This window comes from Aspergillus steynii (genome assembly GCF_002849105.1).
Source record: "Aspergillus steynii IBT 23096 chromosome Unknown P170scaffold_10, whole genome shotgun sequence".
In the NCBI taxonomy this organism is placed as follows: Eukaryota; Fungi; Ascomycota; class Eurotiomycetes; order Eurotiales; family Aspergillaceae; genus Aspergillus; species Aspergillus steynii.
In genome coordinates, this window is record NW_020194407.1 from 551,529 (window position 1) to 568,428 (window position 16,900).

Here is a 16,900-nt window from a genome sequence, read left to right on the forward strand (position 1 = left end):
CAGATCCACTCCCAATATCCCCGCATCTCCGCTCCTCGGCAGAAGACCCCAAAACACTATACAGCGAATTGACAACACCAACATCAACAGTAGCAGACAACCATGGCGCCTAAAAACGAGGAGCCCAAACTACGCACCTCGCTCGATTTCGCCGGGTTAATGGCGCTACGACAACTCGACAGTCCCGAACAGACCGCCTCCCACCCTGAAAAGACCGAGCGATTCCAATCGCTATCAGTGCCCTTTCCCCCTGGCGAGCGCGATTCAGCATTCGGCGGCCACGTTTTCGCACAGTCCGCCTTTGCCGCCTCCAAGACCGTCGACAAGGGCTTTCTAATCCACGTAAGTTCCATCCCTCCTCCCCGACCACGGAACCATACTAACCACTCCCCCCCGCAGGATATAACGGGGACCTTCATCCTCCCCGGCCGTCTGGACGTCCCGTACATCTACACCGTGCGCCACCTCCGCGACGGCAAAATGTACTGCACGCGGGCGATCGACGCGCGACAAGACGGCGCCATCTGCTTCTCGAGTCTCTGCTCCTTCAAGCGAGACGAGAGAGGCGCAACGGTCAGCCACCAGCCATCGCCAGCGCAGGAGCGATACGCGCGCATCCTCGCTGCAAAGCGACCAGAAGAGCAACCCGTCAGCGCGGGCGTCGACGTGGACTGGTGGATCGAGCTGGTGAAGAACGGCGACGTCGTGGAGACGGAGTTCCCGGGGCTAGACGTCCGCAAGGCCGATATGCAGGGGTACAATGAGTCCGCGGAGGTGAAGCAGCGGCCGGAGAAGTATCGCCAGCTGAACCTGTACGCGCTGAAGGGTCTACCCGAGGAATCTGGGGCGGGGGTCTGCAGGGCGGAAATGCGGAGACGAGAGCAGTCGGCGGAGTATGATAACCTGTATGCCTGTGCGCATATGTATGCGAGTGATCGCAACTCTCTGCTGCTGATTCCGCGGGCCCTGGGGCATGGGAGTTTTGTGGCGATGGCGAGCTTGACGCTCATGGTTGTGTTTCATGAGCATGGGGATGCGCTGCGGATGGTGGATTGGGAGGCGGCGGAGGGCCAGGGGGAGGGGGAGGTGTCGAAGAAGTGGTTTGTACAGGAGGGCTGGACGCCGCGGTCTGGTGAGAATCGCGCAATCCATGAGAGTTGGCTGTGGAGTCCGGATGGGACGTTGCTGGCGACGAGCTATCAGGACAGTTTGCTGAGGCTGGCGAGGCCGGAGCCTCAGGGGAAACTATAATACCTGTAGATATGCATCAGGATTTCAAGAGTTTATAGAAGACGAGCATATAATGTCAATAGCATCCTAGTCTTGTACTCAATTCCAGTTCACTATATAATTATTTCGTCCATAGTGAAACACTCCTAACCGATCCTCAGTCTCAAAACCCCTGGCTCGCAAAAACATAGATCAAAAACACCACATCTACAACTTCGCCCGTCCCTCGAATCCACCCAGCAGTCTGGCAGTCTTAATCTCCGGCTTCTGCGCCAAAGCAGGTCCAATTGCCTTAGAGAACTGCTGGAACGCGGGAGACGTAACATGCGCCTTCACGCTCGCTTCATCCTTATACCTGAATTCATGTGATCAGCCAGACTCGACATATACATTTATCACATCAAAGCACAGAATAGGAGAAAAAGAACTAGACTCACTTCTCCACAAAAATCAACTCCTTCGAATCGCTGGGCTGCACGGCAAAGTAGGCCTGGGTGCCCGTCTCGTGGGCCTCGATGTACTGGACCAGGGTTTTGAAGGCTTCGACGACCTGCGTTTGATATAAGTTTCCAATCGCGAGCGTGAGAATCCGGAAACTAGACGGCATGATAAAGTACGCACCTGGTCGAATTTATCCGGCTGAGGAACCAGCTTCACGACGCTGTAGATCTCGCCGGGCATTTTCAATGAGTCGGATGGTCTGATGTTCAGCGAGTGTGGCTTCAAAAAAGAATTGGAGGTTTGAGGAGCAGTAAATTGGCTAAGATGTATGGTGAATATGCCTTTGACTGAGGGATGGATGGATGCGACGAGGGCAGCTTCTCGGGAAGGTTGGAAGTCACTGCGGTGGAGCCGAAGATGCCGAGGATATTCGATTATCGATCACCTCATCAGTTCGAGAGTTTTCCTTTCACGTCTGTTCCACCATTTTTGTTTGATGTTCGATCGGTAGTTGGGAAATGCCCACGGCTATTAATGTGTACAGGGCTAACTAGAAATAAGAAATATATTTTGTCGTAGATGTTCTTTCAGGTATAGGACTGAAGGTTAAGCCGTCTAGCAATTAAGCCACATGTATGTATTGGTTTCAGTATAAGATTAGAGGTAGGATAAAATCGTCTAAGAAATGTGAAAGAAATGTGAAAGAAATGTGGAAGCTATGTATATATGTAGTCGAGCTATACTCTGATGGAATGAGGAATCATGCGACTGAACTGTGCCATCAGTTCGAATATGCAGTTTCCCAGTCTAGTTAGCAGAGCAAGTCTCCTTGGCGTCGCTTAGAGCTGCGAGGAACGCATCAAAATCCAAGAAAACCTGTGGGAAGGCCTCGAGGGCAGTTTTGACGTCGTCGGTATTGGGATCGCAGTCTGTCCGGAGAGTTTCCTCCACGACCTGAAAGCGATGACGGATTAGTCCCGACTAGTCACGCCATCAAACAACGTAGAATTGAAGTGACCACTTACCTCAAGAATATGAGGCTGGGGTGTGATCCGACTTCCGAACTCAGGGATCTTGCTTTGAAAGCTGGCATCACACAGGACCTTGTCTTCCTGGACGATTTGGAACAAGTCCGAGAGGCTGCTAGCAAACTACAATGACCATCACCCTTGTAAGCTTTTTTGTCACTTTCTTGACATTGAGCTCAAATCACTTACTCCTCTGGACACCCCAGCAAGTGCGGAACATTGCTCTGCCTACCGTTCAACATTGCCATTAGTTTAATCCAATTCATTGGGCCTTTAGACCCCATGGAATTGAAATCATACGCTATTCTGGGAACTCTTCTGGAGGGCTTTCTCAATAGCCACGGAATCTTCCAACTTCTTCACCTCTGCAATCATGGCGTCGCCCAAGTTGGACGTGGCGAAGGTTCCTGATCTTAAGCCATAGCTCCACTCTCCGAGGACCGCATATTCCTTGTCGATCTGTTCGATCGCCGAGGTGTCAAAGGCCAGGCAGGTGGTTGCGAAGGCAGAGACAGAGAGGATTTGGATGAGCTTCATGATGACAGGTGTGACGGAGATCAATGCAATGAGTTGAGAGGAATGTGAGTGGGTGTCTTTGAAGGCCGACGAGAGACCATATATATAGAGGCCTCAACGATCTGCAGACTTTTATTCTCTACTCCACAGTAAATAAGGCATGCAAGGAGGCAAGACTATTGAAATTCTCGCCTCGTTTTGGGTGATCCAGCTTCTCTACCTTCAGACTCTTTCATTTGTTTAACTAATGTCCCACAACACAGAATCAATAGCTCCGGGAATACGACATGCACTAAGATACGTGCGGTGGCTGAGAGATCAGGCACATACTCCGCATTTCTAACGCAGATGCCGATCAATCTGCTATGTGACGTACCTAAGAATACTGTGATTGATATCAAAATTCAACTCGTGGAAACGTAAAACCCCATTAGCTTCTATTATTTCCTTTGCGCCCAAAACTCTCGATGGCCATGTCCCAATCTTTTCTCTAAGTACCATCTTTGGAGAATACTTGCCCACCTTGAGTAGCATTGCTTACTCCATAGTAATGCCGCAGAGCTAAATTTCAAAGGACAATCGAATCGCCAGCCAGCCACTTTCACAGTGAAGACTCGGAAATTAAGTGACAGTCAATCTGATTGGACGACCAGGCCATACTGATCTACATCCCGCAGAATCCGCAGTTCAGCTGGAGTCGATAGTCAATTTAGTGACTTCTTGTTTTGATTTTGTGTGAGAGTTGGATTTCTTTGTCTAGGAGTTATATTTCTTCTCAATTTTCATCATCCGAATTGGAATATGCTCATGGCTCTCGATATGTGCCGTGTGATCGAAAAGAAACTATATACAGAAAGCAAAACGATTGGACCAGCCGGCCAATGCTCCATACTTGGATTGATCTATATTTAGACCGTCAATTTATCATCGAATCTAAGTCTATTGTCATTCCTCGGAGTGCCTGAGCTTGTTTCAATCTTGTGTTCGAGATTAGGTGATGGGATTCATGATTAGAATGCACCCGAAGCTTGAAGAGACTTCTAGTTTGATGCTTTAGAATAAATGAATCAGTTCAGAAATGGCAATCTCCATAATGAAATACAACCTATTCATAAAGGTTCAGAGCTAGTAAGCCGTATAAGCCAGCTAGAGCAAACCTCTCGAATTCGAGCTGATTGCATCTAAACTTTGGGAGGACCGAACAACCGAAAGTTTGATCTCCATTCCTGACGATTTATGCCAACTCAGTCAGGGCGGATTGCCTCAGTGACTCGTCAGATGCCGAGATGACATGGTTGCAGCACCAGCGGTCAGCTCAAACTGGACAAAAGCATCGTCTTTCCTGCTGCCTGAGACATGGATCACGTGGCAGTCACGGGTCGGCCGGGTTAAAGCGGCCGCATCCCCAGAAAACAATAAGAGATTCTCTCATACCAACATCATCGTGTATGCGAGGAGCTCTTGTCTTTCCATCGCCAACCCACCAACCACTTAGTTTCCAACTGCTTGAATGAAACCACACTGTTTAATCATTCTTCCTGCAACCTGCGACCGAAATCCAACATGACCATCGAAGTGGTTCCCCTCACGGAGGCAGACATTCCTGGAGCGATCGAGGTCATCCAGCAAGCATTTGCCGAAGACCCATATTTCGAGTGGGTTTTTGATTCCCCCAACGTGAGTCATGTCCCTTACCATCCGGCCCGGTCGACTGGCCCGGCTCGATCGTGCGCTTTGATACGAAATGCTTTCACGTGGGCGGGCTCTAGCCTCGAAGCGAGATCACGAAACTATAAGCGATCGCTTAGAAGCATGATGCTAACATGATCAGCCCCCATGGCGCCGATCGAGATCTTACTCGATCGGCGCTTGTGAATGCCGCGTGGCTGAGACGAATCTAGTTCAATAAACAAAGAAACCATGACTCTCTAGCTGTTCGCTGCCTGTGGGGCATCAACAATGCCCTGTTTTATGTCGCGAAGGAGACAAATGACGGCGCGAAGGGAGAGGCAGTGGATCGCACGGATCAGAATAGTGCGAACACAGGTTCCTCGCGTATTGTGGGTGTCTCGTGCTGGCTGCCGCCCCGTGCATCTACCGAGCCGGAAAGCTGGTACAGCTGGTACCAAGGGTGGGTGCTCTCGTTCCGCCAGCTCATGAATAATTTGTCCCACTGGGGCCGGGGTGGTCTAATCTCGCGGCGATATTGGATCTGGAAGGAAAGGCAGGCGGAGGCCCAGGGCGCGATCTGGGACGATCCCAAGGGATATTATTTCTGCAACATCGTGGCCGTCAAGCCCGATGCCCAGGGCGGCGGAATCGGAAGGAAGTTGTTTGAGATAGTCACCGACCAGGCTGATCGCGAGGGCGTGAAATCGTACTTGGAAAGTTCGCGGAACGAGCCTAACGTGCAGATTTATGAGAAGATGGGATTCGAAATGAAGCGGGAGATGGAATGCCGAGATGGGGACGATGCTTGCATGGTAGGCGGAGAACGATACCTGAGCTCACATACTTTGGCTAATCAATCGCAGCTGTATTGTATGGTCCGCGAGCCCCGGCCGCAGAAGCAATAACGGTTGTGAGTGGACGTAGATTTCTTTGACTGCTCTTACGAGGTATTTAATAGCGAATTGGCTTTTTGGATTTTGTTCATTTCTCGTTCAATCGATGCTTGATCACAAATTATGACTAGCCAGGATCTAGGCGAGCTATGTTAGATAGCACTGGATGAGCTTCCCGAGAGAATCAAAATATTCAACAACAAACGTCTGAAGACTAGACAGGAAGTCAAGGGATACCACCGCCAAGATGATATAGCATATGCCGAATGATCACTGGACACCGAACTCGGACCAGAGTCCCCGAAAGTCGTCGGTTCCAAACTCCTTATTTGAACTTTCGGCCCCAACGGCGTTTCAGAATGCGTTCTTAGCAAGGAGGACGAACTGCAGCCAGCCAGTCACTGAATGTGTCTACGAAGTAGTCTACCACTGACGAGTCGTATCCCAGGCCGGAAATATCTAAATGAAACCCGGGGTAAGGGATTGGATCCACCAGGGCTGCCATGCTAACCAGAATTTTACAGTTCCACTCTCAGACTTCACCCTACGCCGTAACTTCAGAGAAATCCGCATGCGCATTCTATATTACGTCTCATTATTATAACTCTTCTCTTCTTATAAGGGATGGTCGATCATCACGAAAGTTTCACCTAACCGGACACAATCCCTCCCACGGATCGCGTGAGCATGTACGCGAGCAATAGCGCAACTCTAACACGTAATGGAATACAGGTTGAGGACTCAACCAAAAGGTGTCCCAGCGACCAAGGCGAAAATTCTTCCTAGCGCGAACGGGGCCTAACGGTGGGCAGTTCGGCGTCGCTGTTTCATCGAGTCAACATCCAGCACTAGTCGGGTAATGCGTGGGCCTTAGCAATGCGATGAAACAAAAAAGCGGCCGGGCCGGCGTTTATGGTAGATTGTCGCGGATAAGGTTAAACGGGAGGCACGGAGCTTTCCCATGCTTTTCGACGTTTCAGGGGACCTCCTGACAAGCTGAATTTAGAAGTTTCTGACATGACAGGTGGAATTGGCAGGCCTCGCATTGGCTCTCGCGTCGTTCCTTTCTACCGGTTGCCTCAGTAAGAACTCCGCTGTCTGTGGTGCCTTGGTGCAATGATAATATAATAACAGGGAATGTGCCTGGGAGAACTGGGCGGCGGGTCTTCTCTCAAAAAATTCCTTCTTTTATTATTATCATATCCGAACTTTATACACGCTCCTTGGAAATACCCTCACCTAATTAACCAGACCCCCGATTCCCCTCATTATATTGCCTTAATTCTAGTGTTTACTGTTTAATTCCCGACGCTCATTTAATATTCCCACCCTATTCTATTCGGATTAATTTAAACAAAGAGGAAGATCGTGACGAAACCATGCCTTAGCCTAGAACGATCATGACCCAACCGATCCAACAACCCTCCAACCTTCATTTCCGCTCCGAATCCAACACTCTCTCTCCGGCGGGTAAAGTCGGCCTCATCCTTGGTTTAATTGGTAAGTTTCCCCTCCTCTCGTTCCTCCAGATACCGGGCAAGAGAAGGGGGTTGGTCTCCACCGAGATCACCCATCCTTCCATCCCTCCATCCATCCCTCCATCAATCAAAACCGACAAACCCAAGTCCCGTCCGGTTTTCAAGCCCGCAATCCTTGCTCACGTCCAACCCCAATTCCAACCAAACAGCAGGGGTCACGTTGATCGTCCTCCTTGTCATATTCACCGTGCTGCGCCTGAAACGCGGGCCCGTCATCACGCTCAGCTCCTTCCTCCCACACCCCAGCAGGAAGTCCGCCTCTCTCCGGAATCTCCCGTCCGGCGATATCGAGCGCGGGCTGCGCTCGCGCTCCAGAGCGACGACAGATCGAAGCGGGTCCCGAGCCACGACTACTCGAACGACTCGGACGACCGAGAAAGACAGCCTCGTCGGTGGCCGCAACAGCCGACACCAGACGAGTTCGCCTGCGAATTCTCACCGCAAGGCCACCGCCGCCGCAGCAGCAGCAGCAGCAGGCCACCCCTCCTCGCTGGACAAGGAGATAGGGCTCGGTCGGAGCGCGGGCGGAGACGGCAGCAGCCGCGGCAGGGTGAAGGTGACGACGCGGGACTTCCACGCCGATCCGCAGGGGCCAACGAGGCCGGTGAACACGAGCCGCGGCGTGAATCACACGGTGGCGGTGACGATGCCGGTGTCTGCGTATGCGCGGCCGCACGAGCGCATGAGAGACCCCCCGGTGCGCGTGCCGCCGAATCCGGTCCTGAGCCCGCGCATGCCGCCCAGCCCGGCGTTTAGTCGCTTGACGACGAGCACGCGGTCGTCGGCGGCGCTGCCGTCCGTTCGGTTCATGCCTGGGATGCGCAAGAGCGAGGAGGCTTGATTTTGGGGGGCTTGGGTTGGAGTTTGCGGATGGGAGTTAAGAGTGCATTGGTCAGGGTATGGTCGGGTAGGGTATACAGAACTACCTGGTAGATAGTTAATAGGTTAGTTAATGGGGGGTTGAAAAAGTTGAACATGGATTAGAATCTATACCGGAGAAATTCCAAATCCCGACAGAGAAAGACTGCCTCAGGCACACACACACTAGACATGAAACGGGCAAACAAAGAAACGAGAACAAAGAAGCCTCGACCTTAGAACGGAAAAGTATCCGCCAAAGACCTTGTACATACCTAGTAACTACCAGGTAGTATATCCGACGTCACCCCGAGACAAGAATTCCAAATCGCTGCCCAAACAGGCAAAACATACGAAGACATAAAAAAGAAAACCAAAACCATGAGCAAACAACCGATCATTAAACCCATATCACCCTATCACATAATCACACTGGCTCTAATCCACGGCGCAATGTGATCCTCGGTGCCGTCAGACGCCAATCTAGGGATCCTTGCTAGGCCGTCACCACGGTTCCCCTGCCGGGACTCGACGCACTCCACCATATCTGTCCTGTGGTGTCTGTGCCTCTCGCGAAAGGGGCAGGAGGGGAGAGAAGAGTGCAGAATGCAGAGTCCAGATCGCGGCCGCAGCAGCCTACCCGCGTACAGCGTACAGAATACACCCGTGGCTCTCGGTTAGATGGTCCCCGTGCACGGGGCATAGGGTGGTAGGTAGGCCACTAGGCCTAGAATACCCAGGTGCAGGCCATGCAGGCCGGGCTCAAGGGAGTAAGTCGGGACTTGCACCACTGCAGGCTAGGACGGCGGATGTAGGTTAGCAGCATTAGCGACGGAGGAGTGCACGGCGTGCTGCACGTGCCGGATGACAGGAGAGTCAGTACTAAGTGATGTAGCTAACTCCTAGGGTAGGTAGGTAGTTATCTAGTGGCGGTTCATTTCCGTCATGCAGATATCCGTCATGCCTGGGGCAGGGCGAGGCAATCCAGCGGGACAGGAGGAAAAACGCGAATCCGTTGATGGTCCATTGGCCCTAGTCCTACGCGTAGACTACTGGGACCAACTACGAGGGGACCACTACCTACTGCGGAGGTAATCAAAATAAATAAAATAAATGAATGAATAAAAACCGCTGGATCCGTGCTAGCGCCTGAGGGGGTGCAGGGGTCCTGATTGGCCGGAGGAAAAATGCGGGTGGCCCCGGTTAATCAATCCTGCATTTTGACTGGAGGTGCCTTGTGCTGTTCATTTGCAGCCGGACAATGACATGTCCGCTTGGTTCATTTATTCTTTGTTGGTCGATTTCGATGAATGGTCCCTAGGGGCCTGCCTGCGAAGTACCGTACATGTATTCGGTGACGCCGTGCGATCCTGGTTCGACATCCTCGTCGTTGGTGTGATTCGGTGGGATTTCGATTAATTAACTGTACGTCGTTATCGTCCTTACTACCCGCTTACATAGCTTGATTTTCCTGATCGTCAGCCAATATGCTGTCGCTTGGAATGCTTGCATTATGAACTGTCTGCTTATGTGAGATGCAGCAGAGCCTTGAATTAGGGCTACAGCATCTGGAACAGGTAAGCGGACAGGTCGACAGCGGAAGACAATTTCGAACCAAAAATGCAGTCAAAACGAGTACCCACGCGATAACAAAAACCAACAACCCAAAGACCGAAATAGCACACTCGGCATAATCCGACCGAAGGAGTAACCTGTTTAGCGCCCCTGCAAGCCCCCCCGGGTTTCGCTACATGCCTCTTGTTTCCCTTCCAATGAGACACACCCAGCTCCTCCCCTGGTCGGACCCGACGGTTTCAGGACTATCAGCGTCGACCTACCGTGGCAAGCTGTGCAGATTGAACCATCTCGCAAGACCCACTACTGCCGAGATATCTGCATGACCAAAAATGGAACTGGTCGCCCCCCGGTCGAGAACCACGTACGCACCGTCCGGGATGCGATCCCATCACGACGGTTTCATCTGGCCGAGGATGAGCGCGTAGGTTATGACGATAGCTCCGGCCGAGTGTTATACGCCTTCTTTCAGCCGAGACGGATAATTAATCTCTCCATACGAAGTCTGGACCTGAACTAACCTCCCTCTTTTACCTAGGCAATACGTATACTTCCCTATCTCTCCAGACGACCCGGGATGGCAAAGAGCCAGTATCGCCATCAATCCCGCGTCGCAAGAGCAGCAAGCACATAGATCAGATGAGCCAATCAGCCATACCCCATTGCATCATTCTTGCATCATACCCCCATGATCGGGGCTGATTGATTCTAGGATCCTGACCCGGATCGGCACCCTTCATGTCATGCAATAAAGGCAGAAGGGCGGGAATCTCCACCTGATGGGTTCCGAGGGCCGAAGGGAAAGCGTCCAATTATCGGCAGGCGGAGAGGGAGTGTGGACAACTAGATAACGGATGCGGATGCTCCACACGGAGTAAGTAGGTCTATATGCGTAGATACAGCGTACGTAGGGTAGGGTAGGTAGGCACTGCGTAGAACTAAACAGCCTGGCATCAGGTCTGACCTCTGATCATTTCTTCGGTTATTACGGTTGTTTCAATCTGCGACAGGTCAAGCTAGCTTGGCCCGCGGAAGGATCACACATCGTAGATGACTTTCCATGCCACTGACTCAGGACCATTCACCATCCTCCGCGGACCCCTGTTCTGGTCGTCGGCTGGGTCGTGTGGCCGTCGACTGGGGGGGAGTAAGGGAGATGGTAATTTAATTTTGGGTTTACGTGACGTTGAACCAGGACGACTAACAGCAACCCACTGGTCCTTGATTGACTGATTGATAAATTGCAGTGGCGAGGTCTCGAGACGGGTCCCGAGGCAAACTGCGCTGGGGGGAATTGCCGATGCAGGAGGCATGGCAAGGCATGGCAAGGCATGGCACGGGCGTTAATTTCAATCAGGCGCCTGCCTACCCACTCCGTCATAGTATTCAGCGTCCAGATATTCACACAATGACATACATCGGCATACGCATACGTAGTGCTCCGGACTCCGTCCAGGGAAATCTACCGGGCTGACGATCGTCCAGGATGTGAATCCTATTCTGCCAGAATGACGGGACGCGCGCGAGGGAGGAGGAGACCAAGACTCAGACCAACCGCAACGAAGGACGATGTGATGATCGGAGGCCAAAACAAGGTCCGATGCATGTTAGCCGTTGCCCTCTACCTACCTATCCTTCGTGGGCCCTGTACCATGTGACTGTGACTGACCGTCAGTCGGGTCCATTGTGTCATGGCCACAAACGCAACAGGGATGACGAGGAAAGGGATCGACAACTAACCAACCCAACCGCTCGATCAGTCTTGTCTTCCAGTCTATAGTGGCGTGTGGATATGACATTATCCCCCAGGGTCCTTCCGCTCTGGTAGATGATAATCGTTTCGTTTCACAGACGATGGACGAGGTGTTAATACCGATCCAGCACGGATTCGGCGCCCACCTAGTAAGTAACCCAGGAGAGTAAGCATGCATAATATACAACATAAGACCAAGTAGCGGTAATAGAGATCATCATGAAACACACGAGGATCCGGAACGGGCAACAGAGACAGCAGAAAAAGCAAAAAGCACCAGGGAAAAAAAAAAGAACGCCATTCCCGTCCCCTGACGTGTCCATCGCAACCAAGGGTTCAAGCCATTCGGTTCCCATCTCCAGACTTGATCCATGGTACACACAGCGGGTAGAGGGAGTAATTCGCAGGTCAAGTTCGTAAGAAAAGGTTTAATTAAACCCCCCCCCCCTCCCCGCGCCCACCGAGCTATAAAAGAAAAGAAAAAGAAAAAGCCATTACAAAGGCACAGGTCATTCAGCATTCAGCATGAGCCAACAAGAACCAGGGAAGGGGTGGAAATACCCCCCGCTGCAAGCGACTCCGATCGAACCACATGTTCCTCATGATGGGCTTGTGTCAGCGTCTGCAAGCCCGTTGAGTGGTCTCGAGTCTACGCGAGGGCGGAATTAATCTATTTCCCCGATGGTCGCAGTGACTACTGTAGGTCGATGGGGAACGCAGAGGGTGGGTCAGGCATTATTGAATGATGGAATGCGCCGTACGCTGTAGTGTTCACTCACACTGACAACTCCGACCGGACTGTGGTAAGACGAAGCGTCGGAGGGAAAAGAGACCCACTCCCTCCCCTTTACCCACCTTGGGAAGCGAGCGTAGTGGACCGACAGACGGTATTCGTAGTTAAACTCCTGCCCTGCAGCCCAGATATGCAGATTCGGCCCGAGAGTGGGTGGGACCAGATTAAAAGAGAGGAAATAAATAAAGATAAAATTAAAAAAAGAAAGGACGAGGGGATCGGGGGGGGAATTAAAGGCTGCATTATCAGGGAACCGGATGACCTCTGATTTGTTGCACAAGGGTGTCAAAAATAGCACGCTGCGTGCAATGAGGATTGGCACGGTATTTGGTATTCATCTGAGGATACCTATGTAGAGTCGAATGTAAAAGGAAAATCAAATAAAATAAAACAAGTAAACCTAAAATCATCTATCCGAACATACCTGATCGTTTACTACTACTCCGTACGCATACAAAAAGAAAAAAGAAGAAAAAAAACATCCGAAAAATACTCGATCTCCACCCGGAAACGGAGCGGGGCCGCCCCTCCTCCTTTCATCATAGTCCAACCTCCCTCTCTCCGACGGGCTTTCTAGTCGAGGGTGTCCAGAGTCCACTATACCACCCTCTCCGACGATTTAGCTCTGGTCCTTGACTCGCTAGCGCCCAATTGACTGCAGTCCAGGATTCCGTACGGAGCCTGTCCTACGTAGGACGCACAGTCGAGAGTACGGAATCTGTACGCAGTATGCATCCCCGCGGCGGGCGACAAGCCACATGGGTCTTTTGGTCAAAGAGGGGGTTAGATAGGTAGATAGGGAGTAGGTCCGTGGATCTAGGCTGTGGGTTCGTTTAATTCCGGGGAAGAAACGAGAAAGACGAGGAGGGGCCCCGGCTACAGGTCTGGTACTTGTGGACGTGATGCCGCAGAGGTACATCCAGCGCATAAGTCGTTTATGTCAGGCTAGATAGCCAGATAGAGCGACGGGTAAGGCAATAAATTGAACCCTAGCGACCAATTGATCAAGCACCTAGGAAAGTCTAAAAGAAAAATCTGACACGATCAACGCGAATACGGCCCGTCGGCCAATGAAGAAAATACGATTAAGAGAATTTCACACGGGCAGGAGAATTAAAAGTCAAAAAAAGAGGTCTGGGCAGGAAAAAAAGAACGCACTAAGGGAATTGAATAAAGAGGAAAGAATAAATGAAAAGCCAAGGAAGCAATAATTAAATCATAAAGAATGAATAATAAAACATGAGTAACCACAGGACTAAAAACGACCACGGTTCGCCGGTGCTAAACCACGCTCCGGCTTTTTTCAAGAGCCAGACTAAGGCCACTAATCCAGCGCAGACAAACAATCATTCCTGATTCCACATTTCGGCCGGGCGCTCTAGAGCGGAGGAGCACAGACTTCATCTGGGCCTCCATCGATGCAGCACGAGAGGTGCTTGGCAGGCAACGGGCCATTGCGTCAACGGCCTTCAAACCACTCCTTAGTGCTCTCTTGATAACAACCTCACCTTGTTCCACATACTTTAGTATTCACTAACCCTCCGGGCCCTCCCAGCATCAGTGCATGGTTCCCCGAATCAACGGTCAAGGCGTGCTTTGTGGTTGAGAAAAAAAAATCCGTCGGTATTGCGACTACTGTCCCTTCCCCTGTCCCCTGTAGCCTGTCCCTCCCCCCCTTTTTCCCCACCCATTCCGCCCGGATGTCCTCTATCTGTCTGTCTATCTCTCTTTTCTTCAGGGCCAGCTGGGCCCATTTATTTCCGGAAGAAGCGTCCGACATGTGATGCTGCTGTTTGCAAGTTGCAAGCCCAAAGGTTGTCTTCGGGGGTTTCGGATACAAACGGGACTGGTGGTTCCCCTCTTCGTTCTCAAACGCAGTTTCATATCGAGACATACTCCGTAAGGTACTTGCAGGCTCTAGAAAACGAGAATCTCCGATCTTTTTTTGAGTGAACGCCCGGGCCAACGCCGTCTGTACAAAGGTAATTCCCGACTTTGCAGGGGGAGAAGGATGCATGCTTATGTCCAGTTTTGCTTAGAATGCAGTAGTATGGAATAAACAAATAAACGCAAATGCCGAATAAAATAGAAAGTACAGAGAGCTTAAAAAGAAGAAAAAAATAAATCAATAAATCAATAAACAAAAGAAAGAATAAAATAAAATAAGACAGCCAAGAAGAGAAAAAGAAATTGTCAAGAATTAAGAGGGGCCGCTTGTGCTCGGGAAGAAACAAAAAAAAAAAAGAAAACAGGAAAAGTCAGCCGTCCGATAGCCATCTTCCGAAGTATAAAAGATCAACACAAGGAGACGGAAATAAAATCAAATAAAGTGAAATAGAGTGGAAACAAGGAAAGAAAGGTAGAATCGCAAGGTGACTTTTGTTGGGAGTATCACCCAGGTAATCGTTCCGGATTCGTTAATAAGGCCGTCAAGGTGATGATATCCCCATACACCTGCTGGATTGGGAAAGGGATTGGGTGACAGTCGTAGCGGCAGTCGGTCCATGACGCGGAAGGGGGGTTTGCTCTCCACTGGACAAAGGAATTCGAGATCGCTAGCGACATAGGCGACATTTCCCAACGACCACGATGAATCGGTCGTGCGGGCTTTCGCCGCATCGCCCATCCTTGGAGCCGTCTATCGAGGTGCGGATGAAATGCACGCTGGGCTCGCGACAGGTGCTGTAGATGTAGTAGTTTTTGAAGTAGTTGCACATTGTCACAGCAATCGAGACCCGTGAGCGCTTTTGGACGGATCGGACGGTTCCACGGGGCGAATGAAGTAAAATAGAATAAAAAACATCAAAAAAGCTCGAGGGAAGCGAGGGAGAAGCGCCGTGGGTGGGAATAGAATTAGGGTCCGACCAGATGAAGATTCAAAATCGGTCGAAGACTAAAGTTTAAAGACGCCAGGAGTATGGAGAGGAGTCTCGGAGAATATATGCACAGACGGAGGGCCAATATACGAGCCAGATGAGGCAGAGGGAAAGCTCATGATAATATATATAGGTCGGTACCTGCTCATGGCGGGCAGTTACAGAAGGGTGTTTGTCAGTTGGGGGAGCACCAGGGTTTGGGGCCCATCACAAGCCTAGCCAGGGGAGGTAAGGGTGTGGGCAAATTCAGACGATTTTTTTTTTCTTGCATGAAATTTAATAAATAAATAAATAAGTAGATAACAAAAAAAAGAGGAATATTTTAATTTGACAAATTGGTCAAAAGAAAAAGAAAATTAAAAACAAATCACCGCAACGGTCCACGAACCCTTTTCTTCATCTCTGTCAACGACCCCTGTAGATATTGCGGGTCCGGCGTCATCGAGCGTCACTGGAGCCACAACGGTCGAGACATGGCAAGGGGATTAAAAAAAAAAAAAAAAACCAGTAAATGCCGCGGGTGCTAAAGTTGAAGGAACGTCGGTGGGAAGGAGTGTCCCACCGTGGGCAACTCAGGTCTGATCGGGTCAATGGGAGATCGACGCGGTCCCTCGCAGCCGTTGATGCTTTTTACCTACACGTGGCGCTAACTAGGATCTTCATGCAGGAGACAAATGGGTGATGCCATGGACGTTTAATCCTGGGGTCGGATGGGTATACGTGATCGAGCAGAACGAGTCTAAAAAGCAAACATCTCGGGGTGGAGGCTAGGAGGAGCCACTGCCGACGTAATCGGCATGGAGCCGGGTCGAAACGGTCGTGCCTTTGCGCGCATCGTGGGGGAACAGCACCCCGAGGTTGTCCGGTCATTGGCCAGGATCACTAATCTTGATCGATGAGAATGCGATTCAGCCAGTTGATCTCAGGGCATTGGCGGGATTTGTCCGGAGGCCTTGATTTAGCTCCGTTGGTTGGAGTACAAATGTCCGTTTGGACAGAGACTTGGACCAACAGAAGGGGACGAGCCTTGCGCGCCAACAAGTAGCCAACATGTAACGTCACTTTTTTTTTTTTTTTTTTTTTTTCTCCCGGTCCGGGTTTGACTTTTATTTTTATCCCCCCTCTTCCTGTCGGAATTTATTCAATCGTATCGGGACCGAGATAGTGGAGTGAATTCTCGAGAGAGCTAATGGAAGGTCCTGAACTGCTCCTGCAGGTGATTGGCTTTGACCCTGGATGTATGGAACCCTGCAACAAGTGATGGAAAGGATTGAAAGGGGAAAAAAGAAAAAGAGATAACAAGACGGGTACAAACCCTGCCATTTTTAGGCTTCGTCTTAATTAATAACATTGCATTCTATTGCAGCCTTTCATATGAAATGGCCTCAAACCCTAGGGATTCGCGTAATACAAAGCAGGTGCCTCGGAGGACGGGCACGGAGTAGATTCGGTAGGGCGCACCAGATACCATGCCATCCCTAATGCGACGTGTCCACTCCAATGGTGCCATATCAAGGAAGGTTTCGGCTCATTACCGTTTCGACTCGAACTCAGAATCGCGGTTACTGAAAATTCGGAAAGTTTATCAGGGACAGACGGAGCAGGACATGAATCGCCGTGTTTCGTAACCGGATCAGTCCCCGTTCGTCAGCCGTCCCAGGGCGAACAATTATATTCAATTCTAATAAATTTATGGCTTGAATGTGCGTACAAAAACCGAAGCTTTTT

The 16,900-nt window shown here is 50.7% G+C and overlaps 4 protein-coding genes across 4 annotated transcripts; 2 read left to right on the top strand and 2 right to left on the bottom strand.

Annotated features, from left to right (window-relative positions):
- Positions 1-102: 102 nt before the first annotated feature.
- On the top strand, positions 103-5,791 carry P170DRAFT_450874 (acyl-CoA thioesterase; the record flags this gene model as incomplete). The annotated part of the gene is made up of 7 exons (XM_024851150.1): positions 103-342; positions 400-1,207; positions 1,637-1,714; positions 3,427-3,516; positions 4,792-4,892; positions 5,117-5,698; positions 5,750-5,791. 7 exons carry the CDS (start codon positions 103-105, stop codon positions 5,789-5,791), a joined length of 1,941 nt encoding a protein of 646 aa, XP_024698975.1.
- A 1,388-nt stretch (positions 5,792-7,179) lies between these two features.
- Positions 7,180-8,158, top strand: P170DRAFT_430713 (uncharacterized protein; the record flags this gene model as incomplete). The annotated part of the gene is made up of 2 exons (XM_024847971.1): positions 7,180-7,279; positions 7,470-8,158. The coding sequence occupies 2 exons, from the start codon at positions 7,180-7,182 to the stop codon at positions 8,156-8,158; spliced, it is 789 nt and encodes a 262-aa protein (XP_024698976.1).
- Positions 8,159-13,473: 5,315 nt separating this feature from the next.
- P170DRAFT_59523 (uncharacterized protein) lies at positions 13,474-14,464 on the bottom strand. Its single transcript, XM_024855292.1, has one exon. It carries the CDS (start codon positions 14,311-14,313, stop codon positions 13,801-13,803), a length of 513 nt encoding a protein of 170 aa, XP_024698977.1. The 5' UTR covers positions 14,314-14,464; the 3' UTR covers positions 13,474-13,800.
- Positions 14,465-14,851: 387 nt separating this feature from the next.
- Positions 14,852-16,007, bottom strand: P170DRAFT_480636 (uncharacterized protein; the record flags this gene model as incomplete). Its single annotated transcript, XM_024853797.1, has 2 exons — positions 14,852-14,978; positions 15,925-16,007. 2 exons carry the CDS (start codon positions 16,005-16,007, stop codon positions 14,852-14,854), a joined length of 210 nt encoding a protein of 69 aa, XP_024698978.1.
- Between the last annotated feature and the right edge of the window lie 893 nt (positions 16,008-16,900).

Excerpts from the sequence above, each read along its gene's own strand:
- P170DRAFT_59523 (XM_024855292.1), bottom strand. The coding sequence starts at position 14,313 with ATGCATCCTTCTCCCCCTGCAAAGTCGGGAATTACCTTTGTACAGACG.